Source organism: Emys orbicularis, chromosome 22 (assembly GCF_028017835.1).
Source record: "Emys orbicularis isolate rEmyOrb1 chromosome 22, rEmyOrb1.hap1, whole genome shotgun sequence".
Lineage (NCBI taxonomy): Eukaryota > Metazoa > Chordata > Testudines > Emydidae > Emys > Emys orbicularis.
The window spans coordinates 22,254,652-22,278,381 of NC_088704.1; the positions used below are offsets into that span (position 1 = coordinate 22,254,652).

At 54.2% G+C, this 23,730-nt stretch overlaps 1 protein-coding gene across 1 annotated transcript in view; it reads left to right on the top strand.

Moving 5' to 3' along the window:
- The first annotated feature begins 3,992 nt into the window (after positions 1-3,992).
- ESPN (espin) overlaps positions 3,993-23,730 on the top strand; it is a 74,095-nt gene continuing 54,357 nt past the window's right edge. Inside the window, exons 1-2 of the mRNA XM_065421383.1 lie at positions 3,993-4,286; positions 11,128-11,321. Coding sequence (XP_065277455.1) covers positions 3,993-4,286; positions 11,128-11,321 — 488 coding nt within the window. The remainder of the gene's footprint in view (positions 4,287-11,127; positions 11,322-23,730) is intronic.

Consider the following 23,730-nt stretch of genomic DNA (forward strand, 5'->3'; position numbering starts at 1 on the left):
CCACCCCGAAGGTCCCGGCTGCTCTCCACGTCCCTCCTCCTTGGGACGGGGGAGTGTGGAGTGACGCGGAAAGCCAGCGGCCGGCAGACTGAGGAGGCTTGTCCAGACGCTGCTGGGGCCGGTGGCTCGGGGCGGGGCCTTCCGGGGCGGGAGGATCTGGCGCTCGGGGAGGCTGCTGGCGGCTCGGCTTGGCCCGGCCCGACTCTGGCGGGGGGGCATCAGGGCCGGGGGGGAGAGGGCCAGCGGCTCTGCCCGGCGCTGGGGCCGGCCCGGTGCTTGTGGGGACCGGTGGCTTGGTCTGGTCCTGGGGCAGGCCCGGCGCTCGGTGGTGGGAGCGGAGGCTCAGTCTGGTGCTGGGGTGGGTCAGGGGGCTCAGCCTGATGTGGTTGGGGCGGGCGGGCCAGGGCCCCTCTGGGACGGGGGGGATCAGGGCTTTTCCTTTTAGGGGGGGTTGGGGCGTTGGGGTGGGGGGGCGGGGCCTTGGGGCAGGGCCAGCAGGCTAGCCTCCCCAAAGCAGGGGTTCACCCACTGCCCATGGGGGCACCTGATAACAGTCTTTGAATCTAAGAGCTGTTCTAAAGAGGACGGTGATCAATTGTTCTCCATGTCCCCTGACAGACAAGTGATAATCAGCGTAATCTGCACCAAGGGAGATTTCGGGCAGGTATTAGGAAAACCGTTCTAACTCTCAGGATAGCGACGCTCTGGAACAGGCGCCAAGGGAGGTTGTGGAATCCCCATCATGGAGGTTTTTAAGACCAGGCTGGACAAACCCCTACGAGGTTTACTCGGCCCTGCTGCAGCGCAGGGGCTGGGCTTGATCTCTCGAGATTCCTTCCAGCCCCACACCTCTAGGATACACTTCGTGGTGCCACTCCGCCTCCGTCTGGGGGCGGAGACTGGGACAATAGAAGCGCACAGGGTGCTTTGCCTTCTTTAAAGAAAGTCTGATGCAAAGGGTGGTTGTTAGTCCTGGGTAGTGTGGGGAGCACTTTTGTGTGTGTGGACATAATGTGTCATATAGACTGTGACACTGGCAGACCAGGTGCCAGCTCATGCCAAGGTCCCCGTGCCTCCAGGGAGCCCTGACTTATAAATAGCTGGAGCCAGTCTGGCTCACCTGGGTGTTAGTATTGTTAACATAGGTATACAAATGTGTTTAGTGTTTAGACTTTATTGAATGCTTGTGAGTTGCTTCCCGCGTTAATCTCACTTATAACAGCTGTCTCCCATACTGTAAGGTAACATTCCAGCTGTTGTACTGTGAAAATCTAAGTCACCAGACAGGAGAGAGACATTAACTAGTGTGACATGCTAATCTGCAACAAACGGCGCCACATCCTGCCCCACGGGAAAGGACCCTCGACGTCAGATGGACAGTTTGGGAGGATAAAGAGGACAACAGATATTTGCCCTCCCCCACCTTGAAGATCAGTCATGCAAGTGGATTTCTTCCATCAGCTGATCTGGCAGCTCAGAGCACAAGGGAGGAGGGCGATCAAACCCCCTAACAAGAAGGAACTATGTCTCGCTGCTGCTTGGACTCTGGGGGACGAGGTCTCTAGGCATAGGCGAGAGATCCCCAGCTGTTCAGCCTGGGTTAGCCCTAACAGTCATATAGAGCTGGCTGAGTAGAGAAGCCACTGTTCTTATTTTTGAATTAAGATTGTAACTCATTTGTGTGTGTGCCTTTACCTGCATTAACCTTGTCAATAACTCTCGTTTCCTTTTCCTACTTAATAAATCTTTAGATAGTTTATTATAGGACTGGCTACAAGCCTTGTCTCTGGTGGGGTAAGTGACTGATCCTTTGGGACTGGGAATAACCTGACCATCTCTCACAAAGGTAAGCTCACTTTGGTTGTGAGATAGACCGGAGTTTCCAAGGGGACTGTCTGTGACTACCTGCTCAGGCTGTTATAGTGCCTGAGGAGTTTACACTAGATCATTAGTTGGTGAAATCTAAGTACACAACTCACATCCATTTTGGGCTTCCGAACAGTCTGCCCTGCCATGGGACTCGCTCTTAAGTCACTGCGGGCAGCGTGACATGAACAAGCTAGGGAGAGCATCCAATGGCCAGCAGACCAAACGTCTCTTGTGTAATTACTCACATACTGCACGTGATCCGGGGTTACAGCTGGTTCAATGTTGCAAACCGGTTTTATGGGCAAGTCCCGAACAGCTGCTCAGTTTGGCCGTATCTCCTTCGCAAGCAGGGGTCTAGTCCCATTCGGGTTAGAGGAAGGAGCTCCTGCAATCACACCCAAACTAGAATAGGCCACGTGCTCCTCTGGGTGTGCAGCACCCAGCACATCGGGGCCTGATCTGGAGGGAGGCCTCTGGGTGCTGCCGTAACACAAAGAATCACCATCATAATTACCACTAGTCCCACGTGTCTTTATTCTGTTATAGAAGCTCTACGTTTGAGACAGGGAACATGGACACCACTCTGAGGGCAGCAGCCACCAGATGGCACCCGTACAAATAGCCTTCGTCTCGGTGTGGGAGCAGTGCACAATCTTGGATGAAAGGTTGTGGTGTTGTGAGTTTTGTGATGTGATTTCTTTTGGGGAGCTGTGGCAAACAGCAAGGGAGTTAGCTCTCTGCTGTAATCACTCTAGCCAGAGCAAAGTCTTGGGGCAGAGTTGTTTCTTGGGAACCAGGCATTGGTGTTGGGCTGAGGTTCCTGGCAGGGGGGTTTGCTGGTGCCGTTTGTGACTTGCTCTGTTCTAGGACTGTGTATCTAGACTACATCAAGAAAAGACCCCAACTCCCCATCACTGATTCCTCCTTCAATGGGACACGGCTCTGCAAGGCCCTGACGTCTGTACCCCACAATACCATGTGACTTCAGTGACCAGTCACATACCACCAACAGTGTACAGTGGAAGGGTTGTGGTTATAGGCAGGAATGGACTTGGGCCATTTGCAGAGACCAGGGCCGGCTAGCAAGCAGGGAAAGGGCCACAAAACCATTGGGGTAGGGCCAGCGTTGGCTCCCAGGCAACAGCCCTGCAGGGCATGGACTCTAGTGTCAGAGGCACACAGATACGCTTGCCACTGTGTGCTTCCAACACACCCTTGGCCCCTGCTAGTCACTGGGGCATCTCCCCTCCCGACAGCTCCTGCCAGGAACTGCCTGGGGCCCTTCTGCCAGCCCTGCTGCTGCATGCCCGGAGTCCAGTGACTCTAGCCAGGTCCCCAGGCAGCCAGGAGCCTCGGCGGAGTTTAACCCCTTCCTGGCCCTGGGGATTAGCAGTGGGTGGGGGTCAGCAGGAGGAGCTGGGCGGGAAGCGCAGGGGAGGGGAAGATCACAGCGGCTCCTGCGATTCCCCAGACAGACACCGAGGGAAGGAGGAGCCGTCCTGGGGGTGGGATCGCTGCGAGCTCCTGCCGCCGCCTGGCTGCTGTTCCCCAGAGTCCGGAGGCAGGGAGCGGGGCGGCCGCTGGAGTCTGACCCTGGGGGGCGGGAAGTGCCAAGACCAGGGGCCATGCTGCGCTGTGCGCCTCGGAGTGCCCGGGAGCCCCAGCCAGCCTGACAGCCGGAGCGAGAGACCCCCCAAGGCGCAAGTCTCCGGGCAGGAGACACGACGGACAGCTCCTCGGGGCGCAGCGCGGGAGGGGTCCCGGGGGGCGCAGCGCAGGAGTAGTCCCGGGGGGCGCAGCGCAGGAGAGGTCGCGGGGGCGCAGGACAGAAGGGGTCCGGGGGGCGCAGCGCAGGGCAGGAGGGATCCCGGGGGGCGCAGGGCAGGAGGAGTCCGGGGGGCGCAGGGCAGGGCAGGAGGGATCCTGGGGGGCGCAGGGCAGGGCAGGAGGGATCCCGGGGCACAGATCTCGCAGTGCCCGGCCGGCAGCTCCTTCCCGGGGCTTGCTGGCAGCTGCCACCTCCCGGGAGCTAAGCGCATTCCGGCGGCTCGGCGCTCCGGGCAGCCCCATGGCGCCTCCGGGCTGGTGAGGGGCCGGCGGCTCCGGCTCCCCCGGCCGAGGAGATGGCCCTGGAGCGGGCTCTGCTCGCCGCTCGCCAGGGGGACGTGGACACCCTGAAGTCCCTGCAGGCGGCGGGGCTGCTGCGGCCGGGGCTCCGGGACCCGCTGGGCGCCTCGCCCGCTCACCACGCCGCCCGGGCCGGCAAGCTCAACTGCCTGCGCTACCTGGTGGAGGAGGCGGCGCTGCGGGGCAATAGCCGGGCCCGCAACGGGGCCACCCCGGGCCACGACGCGGCGGCCACCGGCAACCTGGCCTGTCTCCAGTGGCTGCTGACCCAGGGAGGCTGCTGCGTTCAGGTGGGCACTGCGCGCGGCTCCCCTCCCCGGGCTCAGCCCGGCCTGGCGCAGGTCCCAGCCCCAGCCCAGCCCTGCCTCTAGGGTACCCGGGGCCGCCTGCTGTGGGGGTGACGGTGCTGGGGCCTCTCGCCTGGCAGGGCCCAGGACCAGCTCCCCGCCTGCACTGGGATGGGGCTGGGCTGTGCCCTCTCGCAGAGGACATGCGGGGCGAGCAGCACTCCAGTGCCGGGCACTGCCCCTCTGGGCGGGCAGCCGCGCTGGGTACATGTCACCCAGGGCTTGGGACTGGCCTGGTGCTCCCGGCCGCCCCATGGAGCTCTCGGATGGCCGCAGACAAGGCGAATGTAACAAAAGCTGGATTAAGGGGAGCAGGCCCTCTCCTGCCCTGAGCTTCTGCAGCTGCCCAGGCAGGCAGGGTGGAGACTGACCCAGCTGGGGCATGTGTGTCTGGACACGGGATTGTTCACCTTTGTCTTTGAGGAATGGGGTCGCCTGTGTCGGAGAAGCTGGTTTCCACAAATGCAAGAGGCCTCTGGCAGGATGGTCCCTTGCTGGCTTCCCTGCCCCTCTTCCCCCCCCCCCCCCATCGGTAGCATCAAGGAGCTGTTTCCCTGGGGCCTGTCGTGTCCGCCTGAAGGAACACAGTTAGCTCCCTTGTGCGGGACTTGGCCTGGAGCTGACAACTCTCCACGGGTAGGAGAGCAGTGGGCTGAGTTTGGGGCCAGGGCCTCCCACACACAGCCCCTTTGTGGCCTTGGGGCACTCGCTTCCCCTTTCCAGGCCTCCACTTCCTTCCACCTGCCTCCCAGGGCCTGTCGGTGCCAGGCTGTGTGCCATGTCTCCAGCCCCACGCATTGCTGAGGTGGGAGGATGGTCCTGCTCCTCAGGCCCCACATGCTGCCCTTCACTTTGGTGCTGGATTCCAGCCCTGACCTAGACAGAAGGATGGATGATGTCTGGGTGACGCGTCGTCATTTGTATTTCTCAAGGCCCTGGGCCCAGGCAGAGACACAGCCGGGCCCAGGAGCTTGCGCTCTGAATAGCCAAGGCAGCTAAAGGGTGGAGGGAAGGGACCTGGTGCTGAGAGCCCCACAGTCCCTTTGCGTGGTGGCTGCACATAGGCATTGCTGGACAGCCTTATCTTCCTCGCCTGCCTGCTCCCTTCCAAGCAGGAATCCTGGTGCTCACTGGTGGTGCAGCCTGTCCTGTGGACCCACCGAATTGGTCCTAACAACCAGACATGACATTTACCAAGCGCTGTTCATCATCTCCATAGCGCTTTACAAACAGTCACTCCTCACTCGCCACAAACACCCTCCAATCATGAATGCAGCAAATTTCACCTTCCTCTTGTCTTGTCTTGTTGTCCGGGAACAGATTGTGAGAGTCGCTGATTTATCTGTTTGCTGAAATTATTGAATTTCTTCAGCCACCAACTCTTGGGCTGCAGGTCCCTGACAACATGATATTAACGATTCACAATGGCAAATATGGGTGAAATCCTGCCCCTGCTGGACTCCCTAGGACTTTCACCATTGGCTTCACTGGGTCAAGAGGGTCAGGGTTTCCCCACAGTTTGCAAAATGCACATGGCTATGGAGCTCATGTCACTAACCGACAGCGTCAATTTCAAATTGTAATTTCACCGTTCTCCTTGTGTGGGTTAATTCCACTGGCCTGCCCAGCATGGTGCAAGCTGGGAACTGCCCATTTTACAGTCCATGACACAGCCTGGAACGAGCTGCTATCAGATCATCGGGGGTTGATGCTAAGCAGCCGTTTTCGGTGGCCAATTGTGCTAAGAAAAGTCAGGGCCTCAAATGTTCACAAGAATGGCGCACGGTCCGGCTGAAAGGTGCTTTGCAGCATGAACACGTACACAGGGGTCACTTTCCTTCTCTGCTCAGGCCTGGGAAGCCGCTGCAGTCAGTGTTGGCTCTGCTTTGACAGAGCCGCGGCGGAAGGGCTGTGCTACCCCACAGAGGGAGTCAGTGCCATAGTCAGGATTGGAGCTCCCCAAGCTCTGACTCCCAGGCCGGTGCTGAACTGTGGCTGTGCTCACAGGACGGGGCTCAAGCTCTGTGGTGATCAGCAGACCAGTCCCTCCCCAAGGGACCCAGGCTTGGAGCCCGTTAACCTGCATTGCCACTTTCAGGGCGCTTCCTATAGTGCAGGTGTGTCAGGCGAACGTGAGCCTTTGTGCCTTTCTGAAGAGAGGGGACAAATGATCAGTGTTGTGCCTGGGCCACACCCATTGGAAACCCCTTTCAATGCTGTGGGGGGAGCTACTGATCAGACGTTGGAGAGGGGACGCCCCAGGCTGCCGCACTGGAAGTTGCAGCTTGGGAGCTTTGGAAGCCAGACCCGCAGAGGGTTGGTTTCTGCAGCACAGCCATGATATTCAGAGCCAGCTCCCAACTGTCCCAACGTCCCAGGGTGTTTGGATCAGACGCATCGCAGGGGCAGTCAGCCTGGACTGGGCCACACACACAGTGAGGCCTGGCTGGGCCAAGGGGTAATGGGTTCTGCCAGCTGGTGAACAGTTGCCTCTGGGCAAAGGAGAAGGCTGTGTGTCTGCAAAGCTCTGACTTGGGCCAAGCCCCTCCTGCACACCTAGCCTTCTCCCATCTCCTGAGCCCTCGCTAGGGCTGGCGATGATCGGGTCTCTCCCTAGCAGGCAGTTTCCCTAGTGAATGAGTGTGTGTGAAGGCAGGTGTCACAGCGGGTGGCGGAGGGGGATGAATGTGGGCGGGGGTGGCAGAGTGGGTGACAGTGACAGGACAGGGGGCCCAGTGGGCGAGGGACTAGCTAGCACACTCAGCTAAAACACTAGTTTACACTTGGTGGCCGGGGTTCAAGTGGGGCTTAGGTCACACTCGAATGAATTTGGTCCCTTGCTGGTCTCCGGCAGGGATGTGTCCACCACAGACGCAGCCTGCCGGGCTAGGCCGTTTCTACTCTGGAGAGGCCCCAGGCTGTGATCCCAGGGAGCTGCAAGAGAGAACGTGAGTGTGGAGTTAGTTACACTCTCCCACACTATGTGGAGAAGATCACTCAGGACTGGATCCAGCAGGACTTGCCCTGCCCACTCCTCCCCTCCAAACTTATAGGCTGAGTTACAAGTCCTGCTGTCTCCACTAGCCAGTCTGCTGGAGCATCGCAGACACTCTGTCTCCTCCAGTGCCCAGTGCCCCTTTCAGAGGCACCAGGTACCTCATCGAAATTGTGTAACACCTGAAATTCCTGCAGTCTAATGACCTTCAGAAACCTCGCACTGGACCCCGAGGTGATTGGGAAGAATGTACTTGGCAATTCAGTGACACTCGCGGCTGAATCTAGTTTTTACTCAGCTCGTATTGTATTTACATACCAGCGGGTCTTGCATATAAATGTTATTGACTTCAGCAGGTGTTTACTAGAGTCCAGACCTCAGGGTTTGGCCCTAGTGTATGCAAGGATAAAACCAAATAAAGTGACTATTTCCTCTAGGCATTCAGTATCCCCAAAGCATCCGGGGTGTGATTGCTGTGGCTGGGTTACTCAGCTTAAGCTCTGTTTGTTACTGTTCTTGTCAGTCATGCAGTCAAAGTTCAGTGATCAGATTAAACGCTGGCCACAAGGCTGGACGCAGTATTTCTGTGTGGCCCAGACATTGCTGAACCCCACTGAAACTAACGACAAGCACCCCAGATTCCTACCGCACGCCGTGGCATGGTCTGGAGGCAGGAAGGCTGAAATGTAAATGGTTCGTGCCTTCGGGCAGCACACTGCATTCTGTCTGCATGGTTCTTACACGTGGTTCTGCAATCGGTGCAGACACTTGAGGGATAAGCTGCTTGCATGATGCAGGTTGAGAGGTGAAAACATGTGATGTTCCTGTGACTTAAAAAGCCATCTGGGAGGCGGGGAGAAATGATCAGGCGGAAGGACTGGGGGGCGGGGAGAGATGATCAGGTGGAAGGGCAGGCTCAGCACTATTAGGAGCCATCTTGGACGAATTCCACTTGCTGTTCTACATTGTCCTGAGCACTGGTGACCGCAGTGGAGCTGTGCAGTAACCAAGCGACTGCATGCCAAAGCAGCCAGCACGGCGTGACTCTCCTGCTGTGGCCACGCAGTACAATGCCAGCTCTCCCTGGGGCGGGACCAATGGAGAGGTGGAATGCCGTTCCCGTTAATAGGCAGGTCAGTGCCCAGGAAGAACAATCAGCGAATTGTCCATTCCTGGGCAGAAGTATCTGTTAAGGGGATGACTGAACATAGACTCCCAAATGTGCTTTCAGTTTAAATGTAATAAATTACGGGGTAGGAGGTCTTGAGTGTCAGTGGCTTGCACATACATTCCCATGTAACTCAGAGGTGCTGTAGTCTCCAAAAGTCTATATGTTGCTATTTTTTAAATAGCCCTTTCATTTTCACCTGGAGGTACTACAGCATGTGGAAATGACCCAGCTCATGTCTCAGCATTAATGGCTAAGTGCAGTATTGCCAACTCCCTACAGTCAAGAATCATGAGTCAGGCCGCAGCGCTCACAAGGCCAGCTTTAAAATCATGAGATTTTAAAAGAATAATATATGTTGGGTTATTGTTCTTTGGTGCACTCAGGGCACACATTCAAGTTTTACTCACCAGCCACGTGGGCTAGAAACTTCCTTTTTGTTAATGAAGGCTCAGATCCTCATGTAATCACCTGACTCCAGGAGCTGGATCTTTAAGTAAGTCACCCAATATCATGAGACTTGCAATAAAATCACTTGAGTTGGCAACACTGCAAGATACGCGGTTAAACACAGCAGAGAGAACTTATTTCATCCTTCCTGCTCTTGGATTTTGATGAGATGTAGTTGCCTGTGATCAATACATGAGGGCTTAGGAAAGGACAGGGTTGTGGTAACGTGTGCAGGGAAGAGCTGTAGGGCTGGGGCCAGGCAATCTGAGCATGTGAATATGAAAAAGGTTCTTTATTGCCTAAGTTGTGGATAAGTCACTGTGCATGCGTTACGGGGGCAACATCTCTTCTCTTGAGTATCTTAGTCCCCCTCCTCCCCTTCTCCTAGAGTTTGGGGTTCTAGATGCCCCTACAGCATTTCTTGCGTCACGGAGTGTGGGGGAGTCAGGGCCCTGCACCCCTCTTCCTGGGATTCACCGTGACTCTCAGGCAGCCAGTAAAACGGAAGGTTTATTGGACAATAGGAATGCAGTCTAAAACAGAGTGTGTAGGTACAACCAGGACCCCTCAGTCAAGTCCTTCTGGGGGACAGGGAGCTTAGACCCCAGCCTTGGGGTTCCCTGCGTTCCACCACCCAGCACAAAACTGAAACTAAAAAAACTCCTCCAGCAGCTCTCTCCCCTCCCCCAGCTCCTCCTCTCCTTTGTCCAGTCTCCCGGCCAGAAGGTGTCACTTCTCCCAGCTCCCTTCCTGGCTTAGGTTACAGCTCAGGTATCTTTCTTCAAGGGAAGTCCCCCATCCCCAATGTAACTCTCCTGCAACATTCCCAGGTCAAATCTGCCCGCTCCCTGTTGCGTCACAGCAAGGTCCTAGCTTGTTGTCAGAGTTCTGTAAGTCTCCCCAAAAGCACGTGGGTTATTGCACTCTGTGAAAAGTCACCAGATGAGAAGCTGGAAGAATTAAGAGGCTCAGATGCTGGGGCAAAGCGAGTGTAAGGCTCTCAGCTCTGTTAGGAGTCATGGAACTTTCAACGCTGACTTTGTCCAACCAAGGCCTTGATCGCAGAAGTGTGCCTCCTCCGTGATAGAGCAGGCCTAGCGTCTGGCTCCCGACCTGCCTGGCTCATTTCTTGTTTGAAGTTTCCCAGGAGAGGGCTAAGGTCCCAGACCTAGTGTTGTATTGTGCTCCGATGCCCTGATTCCATCTCTCAGTCACTGCCAGTAGCTCTTACGCATGCAAATAGACCCAGTGGGCTGAATATTCCAGCCTGGCGGAGCTGGGAAGGGAGAGCAAAGGTCTCCTACCCTGAGGCCCCTCAGAAGCTGCTTTGTGGTTTGTCCCCGTATGGCTCAGAACAGCCCACGGGGACCACAGCCCTCGCACCCAGCCCTGTCTATTGATGGCTAAGGGCTCTGCACCGGCTCTATGGGGTTCCTCTGTGTCCGGGAAGGTCAGGAGCGCAGTCACATGGCGTTCTGTCTGGAGCAGGCAGCACAAAGGGATGAGAGGTGGGACTTCAGAGGGTCTCACAATATCCAGTGTTTGCTTCTAGCCTGCACGTCGTCTCTCTGCGCCCCCAGGATTGGCACACTGGCATGCACGGTCCTCTGGATACCGGCTGCTTTGGTTTGTGTTGCTTTACTAGCTCGGTGCTGCTCCCTCTCCCCACCCCCATCGGTTCCCATTTCATAGGTGGGGTCCCTCCTGCGGCTGTTCTTCCCTTCTGCATCTGTGAACTTGGTGCTACTGAAGGCCTCTCTTTGTCCCCAGAACTGGTGCAGCCTTCCCCACCCTGCCGTTGTGCCTGCCCTCTGGCCTGGAGCGGCTGTCACACTCCAGGCCTCCTCTAGCCCTTGGCCTCTCGGCTGAGGCTCCCAAGAAGGAGGCTATTTCTTTAATCCCGGGTAGGGTGTGCATGTGTGATGTGGACACAGGAACCTGGCTCAGCCCCCTGAACTCGTCTCACAGGGGCCACGTTACGCTTGGGGCAGGATCCCGTTGCAGTTTCCCAGGTTTGCAGCCACTGATAAAATACTGCTGCTAAGCAGGGCTGGAGGTTCTGCCACAGTTGCGTACACCTGAGTGTGCAGTCCAGAAAACCTCGCTGCCCACTCATTGCAGTGTCACGAGGAGCAGGTCCTAATAGGAACTGTCTTGTTTCATTTCTGCAGGACACAGACAATTCCGGTGCCACTATCCTGCATCTCGCAGCCCGCTTTGGTCACCACGAAGTAATAGACTGGCTACTGCGATTTGGAGCCAGCGACCCGATGTTAGCCACGGACACAGGAGCGTTACCTGTTCACTATGCTGCAGCCAAAGGAGATTTCCCTTCATTGCGACTTCTCTTAGGGCACTGTCCAAAGTAAGAGAATTTTGTTTTTAGGGGATGGATTTGCAGGGAGTTCAGTTGGCTGGTTTCTGCGCGTGTGTTGGTTGTGTCAGAATATCTAGAGCAATTATAGCATTTGGTTGTTCTTCAGCTTGTGCACAATAGAGGTAACCCAAGTCTTGGGTTTATGGAGTCCACACACCTAAAGCTGTAATTACAGCATTACTAACATTTCTCTAACTTTGCCCTCCCATCCTGTAGCGAAAATTAATGTGTCTGATCTGCTGGCTAGCAATGACTAGATCTTATGGCAAATTTGCAGATTCATATTAAGATTCCCCTTTTTATACATTTATACAATTTTTGGCTGACACATGATACTGCCACTGCACAGTATCTGGGGGAGAGGGATAGCTCACTGGTTTGAGCATTGGCCTGCTAAACCCAGGGTTGTGAGCTCAATCCTTGAGGGGGCCATTTAGGAATCTGGGGCAAAAATCTGTCTGGGGATTGGTCCTGCTTTAAGCAGGGGGTTGTATTAGATGACCTCCTGAGGTCCCTTCCAACCCTCATATTCTATGATTACAGCTAATTTTATTTTTGTAAACCAAGCAAAAGGCTTTCTTACCCCAGGAAAGATTCCTTAGGATCTAATTCTAGAATCGAATTGAATTTTCCTTAGATTGTGAATTCCTCAGTGCCAAGACTGTTTGGAAAGCACCTAAAACATAGCGGGCATTGCTGAGAATAAATACTAACAAGAACATAGTAGCAAATGTAAATATTAACTTCCGATTCCAAGTTGTATGAGTTTTGGGACTGTTGTGTGAATAATGAATATCCTGCAATACCTGGATTGCTAAATCTATAGGTGCTGATTCTCCACTCCATGGGACCTGGCTGTCGTCACTTACACCTGTGCAAACTGCGTGTATAACACCACCACTACAGGTGCCAGCAATGGAAAATCTGGCCCGTGGTGTGTCTTGCACTGGTCAATTACATTACAATCCTTTTGCGTCTCTTTAGTCCTTTCTTCTACAAGTGGCAGGATACTGTGTAAAGTGCTGGCTGAACTGTATGTGTCGTGTCTTCTGCCCTAGGGTCCCATCCTGCCAACGCTGGTGCAGGTGAGCGACTCTATTCACAGGACTTCCTTAGTGAGAGAATAAAGTTATTCACCTGCCTAAGTCTTTGCAGCATCTGGCCCTAGTGAGGGAGAAATGGCTCATCTGGCTTGGATACAACGCCATCCAACAAACAGTCGGCACAGAGCCTGCTTTGGCTGCTAAAAGAATTGTTCTCATTTGTAAAACCTGGGCTTGCTAACGACATGACAGCTTTATCACAGTGGGAAGTCAAACGTCCGTTCGTTATTATCCCAGGAACAAAGGGCAAGAGGCTGGATGTTCACTTTTGATGGAAATATTGCTCCCTGTTGCAGGTGGGGCTGATGAGGATTTGTTCCAGGCGCTTTTGGAACTGGGCGATAACACGGTCGCCTTTGTTCAGGCTATAGTTATGTAAATGGATTAGGCTGCCCTGCAGGAGAAATAAGGCTGTTCAAATGTGTGGAAAGACAAGCTTCCGCCTTGTTTAAGGAATGTAGGCTTGTGAGAGGGCTGTGGACGTCAAGGCCCCTGTGTGTTTTCAGATGACACATTCTGTGCATGGTAAAATCCGGGAGTACTGGGGTACTTTTCATTGGTTATTACAGAGTAACCTCAGAATTCCAGGATGTTCTGAAAACAAACCAGTTCCTGGGCCAGTGATAGCCAGCACTGCTGGTTATGGCCTAGCATGGCCATGCCATTCTAACTCCTGCTTTCTGGTGCTTAGAACTTCCTCAAATCCAAGCTCTCAATCAAACCCTGTGATGCTGTCAGAAATTTGACGTGAGTGTGGCTGTGGTGACTTCCAGGGAGCTACGCCCAGGTGTGCTGGGGTGTGTGTGTGCATTGTCTCTCCTTAGGTAGAGACAGCACGAAGTGTAGGCAAGCCGTAAATTCCACATAAGCCCTATAACCATGTCCAGACCCAGGACTGGCCCTCCACAGAGGGGGTAGAATTTCACCTGTGCTGATAATCTCTGTTCTCTGACCATGACCCTGTCTCTGGGTTTAATGCTCCCACCTGGTGATTAAAACACTTAGACGTCTGTCCCCAAAATAGCTGCATTCTCTTTGCAGCTGGGAATGGGGGTCTCAGCTCTTGACTGGGACCCTGTACAAGTTCCCCCATAGCCTGCTGGACGTGGAGCCAAAATGCTAGAAGGTCAACAAAGAGCAAATATAAAATGATCAGGGGTGAGAAAAGCAGGTCACTCAAACATCATGGATCTGTGCGCCGCAGATTACAAAACTTCTAATCTTATTTTCCGTGATGGGCAGGAGGACAGGGCTATAAATACCCTGCAGCTCTTTGGTAATTAACGTTCACTTACACGGGGACTTTTCACAGGAAGATTCTTAACAAAGTCAAACACACTTTTGACAAAATAGAACAGAATCAAATCCTCAGTAATGACAACATCCAAAATGCAGCCACCTCTGGGCCCTTAGCGAGTGTCAGCAACCCCCCTCTCTCTCCCCCTCCCGAACAGCTCCCACTCATGTAGCAGCAGAATGTGGGAGACTAAAGTAAGTCCCTTCCAGTGTAACTCCTGGCAAAAAAACAAACCCCTACCACCACCACCGCCAACTGGGCACAGGGACCACAGGGCAGCAAGTGATGATTCTGGGTCATAAATAAGGTGCCAACAAGTCTGATAACCAAGCACCATGATGAAAAGTACTTATATGGTGGGCAGGGCATAAGACAGGCAGGAGAGGACAGCCACATGAGCCAGATGTGCTCTTGTGTGTCTAAGAGCATTGCACAAGTCTGGGGCCTTTCATAGGCCGGCAACGCACACTCCAGATCCATTGCAGAGGGATACCAAAGCTGGTTAAATCTACCCAGTTTTCCCACAGCAACATACAAATGCATTCGAGGTCTTGGCCAAAGCCAGTCTGCAAATCTAGGCTCAGGATGGCTTTCAACTGGTGCCCAATCACTGTCCAAAGAGAAGCGGAGCATTCACAAGTGGGGTTGGCTGGGAACTGCATGATGACGACCCCTAGCACTGACCGGAGGTCTGAGAGCACCCACAGGACAGGCTTCCTGGAGGAGGCGGAGCAGGCGTGTCAGCTATCGCTAGCTGCATTGGTCAAGTGAGGGCCAGGGCGGGAGCAGGATACCCTGGGATGCCCAGGGACACAAAACCCAACCCTTCCCTATCGCTGGTAGCAAACAGAACTGTCCTTTGCTTGTGAGATGGCTGTATTGGAAATACAGATAGACAGACTGTCTCTGTTTATTGATAGGCATTTCTGTGGTACTCAGCAGCAGCCTTAACTCTGCCCCTGTATCCCCACCCACCTTCCACCCGTGGGTCTCCGTGTGTGTTGGGGAGGGGTCAAGATGACCTTTGTGCCATGCTGGACAGGGCTGCCACATTTGTCAGCAGATGTTTCCCAGCTGATGGGCAGTGCAGTGCCCAGGACTTAGACATGGCAGGCAGAGGGGCCCTGGACTCAGCATCTCTACCCCTTCAGATTACAGCCCGTAGCTGATGAAAGCAGTGTGTTGGAAGGCTGCCAAGCAGGGCACACAGACGCTCCAGCCCCATCCTCCCTCCTGACGGACAGGCCGGCAGACGTCTCCTGGGTGTTCCAAAGCCCATGGAACCTAGTCCTGCCCCCGCCTGCATTTCCCATGGGGATGGAGAGAGCTGCTGAAAGGGACCCGTGGAGATCGAGCAAGGAGAGCTGGCTGGGCAGGCAGTTGTCAGCAGAGTGGGAGGAACATGCCTCCTGCAGGAGCCTTTGGAGGGGAAACCCTCCTCCTCTGCTGGTTCATTTCAAGGGCTGTGTAAGAAATAGTTACCACTGGCAGATTTCACAGCTGCTCTCTCAAAGGGACGTCGTCACTCAGCCTCGCATGCCACTGCAGAAGCTTTTGAGAGCTGTGTGTCCACCTCCGGTAGTGCTCAGGCAGCAGGACCCTTGGGGGTGCAGCAGCTGGCGTGGGGGGGTTCAGAATGCTTGAAACCTTGGGTCTGGGGGTGTGAGGTGATCACAGCACTAGCTAGGCCAGGAGAGGATTCTGCCTGGCTAGGGGGAGTTTAAATAGCCAGGCTCTATGGAAAGCCAAGATAGCAAATGTAAAAATAGCCCACACCCTTTAAATGCCAAACCTCCACCCAATAGGGCTTCCTGCAGCCAGGTCTAATCTGTGCCTCCTATCAGCCAAGCCCCAGAGCACCCCTGTCCCACTGCTCCCAGGCTCTGCCCCTCCTGGAAAGCTGCCTGCTGCCCCCCACCCTGCTAGCTAGCAGAATGCAGGGGCTTTTGAAGAGATGCTTTCAGCTGCTGGAGCTTGGTTGGGTCTCTTCTCCCCAGCAGATCGCTACAGCAAGCCTGACTATGGAAACTGTGCTCAGCCCCGGGCCTGCCTGCCAACGTGACAGGAGCATGCTGGACTCCCTCGGGTTTAGCTGCATCTGACTCTGACTCCATTCCGTGTAGCTGCGGAAGAATAAAAATCAAAAGCCCCAGTTCAGAGCCATGCTGGGGTCCCTCCAGTGTTTCCATTAGGAAGTGCTGGCAGAGCCACGTTGCACAAGTCTCACGAGGGGTTTGATAGCATGGGCTCGCTAAGGCCGCTTTTTACATACGCCGTCGGGAAGAACCGATATCTAATGAGAACAAAGCGTTTGCTGGCTTGAAGCTGACCCGTTAGTTGATGACAAATGATTGGTGAGACGGCAGTTCTAGAACCCTTGGGCATTGTCCTACCGCACATGGATTCCGTGTAAAGTCTCTTACACAGATATGGAGCCTAGCCACTGAGTCACTGAAGTATTTACTGAGGTTGGGAAGTGAACTAGGTGACGGGCCAGAGCCGTCTTCTGGCCCTGGTGACACACCACTTGGTGTCTGCAGAATCTCGTCACTAACAGGCCTGCACTGGGTGTGATTGGTATGGAGCAAAAGGAACACAAAGGAATATCAGCAGGTTGGTTAGACAATCACCAGAGCAGTTACTTGACAAGGCAGAGTCTCTGGACTGCCCTGGGTGGTTTGGCAAGTTTTGCTGTCCATTATATAAATCACGACGCTGTTTGTACAAACAAAGGAAAGGGTCAAAATATTTTTCTCTTTTAAATGAAAAACAAAATGTGGTTTTAATGTTTCCACCTCACGAATTGGCTATTACAGCTGGAGAGCTTGAAGTTAAGATCAAAAGGGAATTTACCCTCATTGCTTTCCCATAAGCAGCAGCCTTTCCTTTGTGTATATTTTATATCCTTAATTTAAAATCTTAACCAATTATCGTAGTAACCATGGCAATTGCTCTCACACGCCGTCACTGCTTTGGGACCAATATGTGTTCAGGTGACAACTTTCACAGAAGACACACTCCTGGTGCAGACACGGACTGCAAGGCCTTGTGCAATATCTATGCACATTTCCGTGGCTGCACTGAACTAGCAGCATGCAGATCAGGTATGTCCTGCAATCCACTGATTTGAGAGCAGCACAACAGCAGCTGCTGCTAATTCATTGACCTGAATATTCTCCAGATTCCAGCGATAGTCAGCTCCCCTGGGGGCTGGAAATGGGGTCAGCGTGCAAACATATCTGAATGAGTAGTGTCCTGACTATGCCTGGGCTATTGTGGGAGCATCATAACAAGCGTGACTTGCACAAATGCACCCCGTGCCCTTTACTTTTACATACTGTCTCCAGCACAGGAAATCAGACCCTTCCCAGCAGATTAACCCATACAGGTAAATACAAGTCAACTAAGTGGATTACAGGTACCATCTGTGGCTGTGCCAGTGCAGAGCATGGGGAGGGTACACTGTGCAGATTCCAGGCGAAATGCCTGAGCCCAGACAGACGAGGGAGCGAGCTAGGGGACTCCAGGCATGGTACTCTCGTTATGGAAAGGACAAGGCAACGCAGATGAGTTGTAAAGAGTCAGGGGGTCCATTGGGGCAGGGAGGTTGTTCCAGACCAAACTCACAAACTATAAATGGGAAGCTCAGCAGTGGAATGGTTGACTATCCATTTAGTGAGACTCCCAGTAGAATCCATGCAAGTGATATGGCAAAACCCCCAGTTATCAGTGGGAAAAGACTTCACAGCCCCCCGCTCAACTCACTGACAGAAGAAGGGTCCCTGAGTTTTGCTAAGTAGGCTCTTCATTAAGCATGTCTTAGTCACAGGCCTTGTACATTTAATTTTATGCTTCTCCTGCAGTTACTTTTGCTGTGAGCACCTGCCGCCTTTAGTTAAGAAATCCCATTAATTATTTACCCCTGCGCTCATCGTCCCTTCTGCTAACTGCCCGATGGGAGGCTCCATTACAAGCCTTGAAATTCTATCTCTGGGAGCCGCAACACCAGCTAACAGGCAGGATGCAGCAGTAACAGTTCAAATGGGGAGGAACGACAGTGGGTTTGTATCTATATTGCAGACAAAAGCTCTACTGAAAGACCATGAAAGGTTGCAAAGTCAAGCACTCAGAAGCTAGGAAATGCCAGAATTAAGGCTCCTTTTTGCACTTGAGGTAATCAGTGACTGGTAGTAGTAGAAGGTTTTTATCTTCTCTGTGGACCAGTCACGAGAGGGCGACGAGCCGTACCATTTGCCAGGCAGAAGAGGAATGTTGGGCCTCAGGAATCCTGGATTCCATTCCATGTTCTGGGCAGGAGCGTTCCCTAGTGGCTACAGACCCTTTTGCCCCCTCATTCCCCCACCCCACTCATACACACCCTGACTCCTGCCCCCTCCAGCTTGTTCGCGTGCCCCACCACCTGGTCTTGCCCCTGCCCCCACCTTCCGCAGTCATATCAGATTACTTCCCCTTCTCCTCCATGCTGCCTGAGCTTTTGTGAACGGATTTTCAGAGCTCAGAACCTGGCCAACTTTGGTGGATTTTTACAGGGACAGGACAGGAACCCTCCTGAACAGAGGGTAATAGCCTGGGCTCACCCCCTGCCCCGCTGCTCTTCAAGCGCCTGCTCTAGAACGTGAAACTCCTCAGCAAAACGGCTGTAAGAATTTTTTAACCTTGACCCAAAACCCATATTTTTCCTTTATTTTGTTTTTCACAGAATCATAGAAGTGCAGGGACCTCGAGAGGTCATCTAGTCCAGTCCTCTGTACTCAAGGCAGGACATGGACATGGCTGAACAGATTTTGCTGAAATTTACCCCCAAAAAATCAGCCGACGCCTGGTCTGGAAAATTTCAGCCCAAATCGTTATAGTGTGACAAAGTCATAAGCAACTGAAACAGGCATTTCTCATGGAAAGTGTTGGGCAACCTAACTACGCTAACAGAATGTTAGGAACCATTAGGAAGAGGATAGATAAGAAGACAGTAAATATCATAATGCCATTCTATACATCCATGGTACACCCACCCCTTGAATACTGCGTGCAGTTCTGGTCACCCCATCTCAAAAGAGATATATTAAAATTGGAAAAAGCACAGAGAAGGGCCCTAAAGATAACTGAGGGTATGGAACAGCTTCAGTAGGAGGAGAGATTAATAAGACTGGGACTGTTCCGCTTGGAAAGGAGACAACTGAGGGAGGATATGATAGAGGGCTATAAAATCATGACTGGTGCGGAGAAAGTGAACGGGGAAGTGTTAGCTACCCCTTCACATAACACAAGAACCAGGGGTCACCCAATGAGATTAATAGGCAGCAGGTTTAAAATAAACATCAGGAAGTGCTTCTTCACAATGCACAGCCAGCCTCTGGCCAGGGAATGTTGTGAAAGTATACGCAAAAGAAGAACTTGGTTCAGAAACGAACTAGATAAGTCCATGGAGGATAGGTTCTCCGACGGCTATTAGCCGAGCTGGTCAGGTACGCAACCCCACGTGCTGGGTGCTCCTGAGGCTACCCTACAGCGTATGTCGGCAGAACGTCTGTCGCTCGGGGGTGAACAAATCACCCCCCGGAGTGCCGTAAGTTACACCGACACAAGTGCTTGTGTGGACAGAGCTTCTCCCACTGACACAGCTACCACTGCTCGTTGGGGGTGGATTCATGACGTCGACAGGAGAGCTGCCGATCGTTCAGAGAAGCACCCAGGCTCTGGGATGTTCTTCTGAATGACTCTTTATGGTGTGCCGATTGCTAGTGCGAGTGTGTGGGACTCCCCGCCCCTCTGAGTGTCTGCTGCACCTGCAGACGGGGGCTCTACGGCCAAGCCACCATAGCCCACAGGACAATCGTTGGTGGTTGGGGGTCTGGCTTTTCATGTCTCATTAGCCAGGGTCGAGTGAGATGCTATGGGGGGATGGGCACGAGCCAGCCCAGAAATGCTGGTTTCATGCTCTTTGCTCTCAGAAAGCCAATCCCTTGGGCTTCTACAGACTGAGTTACCAGTAGAGTCTCCTTTTGCTGGGATGCTGGTGCCTCCCGGCACAAGGGGAGGCATTCCCAACAAGCGCTCCCCGGCCCTCTGAGCAACGGCTGGTTTCCAGCACTTGGCATACGTCTGAGCTCAGGTGCCAGCGTTCCTGGGTGCAAGGTGGACCTGGTGGCCTCTCTGGCCTCACCTGCTGACACGGGTGCCAATGAGCTGTCTGCCCCTGGTATTTCTAAAGAATTCTTCACTACAGGTGCCTGCTGCTAAGTACAAAGCCAACACACTGAACCCCGAAATGAACTAAAGCTTCCAGCTGCCTCTGCCCCAGACTGCGGTGCTCAGAGCAGGACCAGTCCGATCCCGCCCTCTCTCTCTGCTGGGGACACAATATTCTAGGGCTGCTTATTTCAGCAAACAATAAGACGTAAAGACCCCTAGCTTTGCTTTTTGGGGACATTAGCCAGCTCCCGCCCACATGCTGTCCCCAAGCTGGGGCCAGCCTGAAGAATGCATTAAACTTTAACGATTAAATGAATTGAATTAGTATTATTAGCAACAGTAATGTAAGTTATTAATAGGCTGCTGCGCTCCGGCCGTTACCAGGTTAGTTCCGTTAAGTCTCAGGACGTTCGCTGGAGCACTCTCGATTTGGGCCTGCTAAGCCTGCCCCTAATCTGCATACTTTAAACCCACTCACTGCCTCAGGCTCAAGCTGCAGGCTTTGTCTCCTTAATTCTTAATTAGCTTGGCTAGTGGCGATCCCTGGGAACAAGTGGCTGTTTTCCGTCCTGCATTGTTTGTTGTAATCACTATGGTAACCAGCGGCAGCTAACCTGCAGTAAGCGAACGCAGATGGATGGAGGGCCAGGGCTGGCTCTCCTTCGTCCATGTGCTCCTGTGGTCTGGGGGTGGACATGGCATACTCCCCTAGCAGAGGATAAGCCGTGATTATTTGTAGGCGAATCCGGTGCAATCCTCTGCCCCTCCCCTCCTTTAACTCTCTGCTCCCTGCCTCTCCTCAGCTGGGAATCTTCCCCTGCCTCCTCACTATGTAGCACCTCCCTTGGGCTTTGCTCCCCCTTAGGGGCTGCAAACACCCCGCTGCGCCCAGCAGCTGCAGCAGGCGGAGATACAACTAGGCAAAAAGCCAGGAAAATCAGGGGAGCAGCGTGAGGGCGGGAAGGGCTTAGCAGCAGCCTGGGGTGACAATAGGACAAGGGGTAGTGGCCTGAGTGGAGGAAGGGAAAGTTTAGGGACAAAGCTCTCTGCCGCACAGGAGAGAGGCTGCACGCACGTCCTGGGCAGCAGCAGCATGAGTCCCGCACAGAGTGGCCTGGCTTGTATCTGAACAGGCACAGCACAAGCTGCAGGCTTCTTGCACGCCCTGGCCATGAGCCTGGGGCCTGTCCAGGGCTCGTGGCCTCAGCGGTTGTCTCAGTGCAGGCCGGAGGTGGCTGGGCAGCCCCCCGCGCTGGGCGTGGCATTTCTCAGCCTCCCACGCTGGTTTGGCGGAGGCAGCATAGCGCCAAGTGCTGCATGAAAACAGGGCGAGAACAGTGCCAGGCTCCGTGATGCCCACTGGATTCCCTTTGCTCCTGGACACGTGCTTCGCCCCTTGAGGGGTGGAAAGAGCTGGAGCTGCCCTTACGAGACCCCTACGAGGGTGAAATTCGCCCCCACGCAGAGGGACAGGACAAACCTGCACCACTTCAGCCCTGTTCCAGTGGGAGTGGGGTGATGCCTAGGCCTGGGGACCGCTCCCCGGAGAGCTGTCTCTTTAAGGTAACAGTAAACCCCCACTGCGCTGCATTTCCTCCCCAGCACTCCAGCTGCAGCAAGGTAGCCCTAGCGCACCGGTGCCAGGGCAGTGCGTCTTTCGGGGGGGCTCGAACCGCAGGCATGCAGCTACACAGCTGAGAATGGCGCTGCCCCTTACTGTGTCTGGTTCGGCTTTGAGGCTGCTGCTTATCTCACTGTCGTCTCCTGGAGCTGGGGCAGAACAAGCTGCGCTCTGCCTGCGGATAGGGCAACGCCTGCCCAGGTTTGCCCCAGTGTTTCTTGCAGCCCGCAGCCACTTTAGAGCGACTCTAGCTATCGAAAGCCCAGCACAATGGAGCAGTCCCCTAAGCACTGATTTACAGCAGTTTGTTAGCCTGGCTGCAGGCACAGGGCTGAACATTGTGCAGCAGGTTCTTTCTGTTACGGCTTATCTGAATGGCAGCAGGGCCCCTGCTGGGCTGAGAGAATACGAGCCCCCGGTGGAGCGTGCTCTGAAGTGCCCGAGTGTGATCAGCACTCAGAGCTGTGCATTCACCCACAGGGACAGCGAGTTCCAGGCGTTCCTGGGCAGCGCCAGCTCCTCGCAGGGGCATTGGCACATTTTGTCCCAGACGTAAAGTTGCCACTTGCAGCAAATGCAGTTTCGGGGTTTCAATTTCCCCAGCAGTCGGTGCAGGGCGCCTTTCAGCCAGGCCTGGGAAGGAGAAGAAAGGCCCTTCCCCATTTGCCAAAACTTGGGTCATATTCCAGCCCATCCCCCACTGTTTTGCTGGAGTTGTTTTTTAGCCTGGAGTGTGTGCAGTGGCGCGCAGGGTTTGTACTTCAGATAACGGCTTGGCCCCTTGCGCTTCCCGCTGGGCAGCGCCCGCCACCAGTGGGACCCGAGCAGTGCGCGCCGTGTGCCCTTTGCCGAGGCTGCATTCGCCCGAGCCCTTCCCAGCATCTCAACTGGACAGTCCTCAAGCCCTTCTGGCTCTTGCGCCTGGATTGCTCCCATTCTGCCGTGGGGAAATGGCAAACCTGAGCATGCTCACAACCAGCCCCAGCAAATGCCTGGCGCTTTATTAGGAGACCACAACATGTGATATTAGCGCTCCAGGGCCAGATTCTGCTGTCACTGCCCCCTGTGTCGATCAGGAGTAACCACTCTAAAGGCAAAGAAATTTGCACCAGAGGAAACCCAGCGGGAGGTCAGAGTCAGGCCCTGTGCAGTGAACGTGACCCACCCAGCTCCCCCGAGAGGTGGCCACACCGGGTGCAGGTCTGGATGATGGTGGGTTTAGCACAGACTTTCAGCGCTGCCTGGGTATTAAACGGACTGGGGGTCCCATGGGCAGAGCAAACAAATGGACGAGAGAGCTACAAAACCCAGCAGCTGGTGCAGAGACAATCCGGAGGTCACTGGCATAATAAAAATAAATAATAATAATTAATGGAGATATCCCATCTCCTAGAACTGGAAGGGACCTTGAAAGGTCATCGAGTCCAGCCCCCTGCCTTCACTAGCAGGACCAAGTACTGATTTTTGCCCCAGATCCCCAAGTGGCCCCCCTCAAGGATTGAACTCACAACCCTGGGTTTAGCAGGCCAATGCTCAAACCACTGAGCTATCCCTCCCCCCCAAAGCATATGGCAAAGCAGTTTACTCACACATTCAATATGCTGATAGTCCCCAATCATAGGCTGCATTAAGCAAAACTGAACCTGCACAGATTAACCCATTCTAGATTACTTGGGAATTGGCAATTATTGATTTAAAATGTGCCCGTTCACACGATTAGCAGCTAATCTGGTCAAGTGCCATTAGTGGTGAGTTAATTAACAGATTTAAAATGTTAAAAAACAGAAGAGCACTTAAGTGCTACCAACATCTGGGTCCTTTGTGTGCACGTCCATATGCCTGCTGCTCTGGCAGCACTGGCCAGGAAGCCTATGGCAGGAGTGGTGGTGTGCACGGGGTGGCAGGAGTTGTGGTACCAGGCAGGGGCGGCGGTGGGCATGGCAAGGCAGTGGGCATGGGGTGGCAGTGTGTGGGGGTGGCAGGAGCTGTGGTACTATGCAGGGGCAGCAGTGGGCATGGCAAGGCAGTGGGCACGGGGTGGCAGTGTGTGGGGGTGGCAGGAGCTGTGTTACCATGCAGGGGCGGCGGTGGGCATGGCAAGGCAGTGGGCACGGGGTGGCAGGAGCTGTGGTACTATGCAGGGGCAGCAGGGGGCATGGCAAGGCA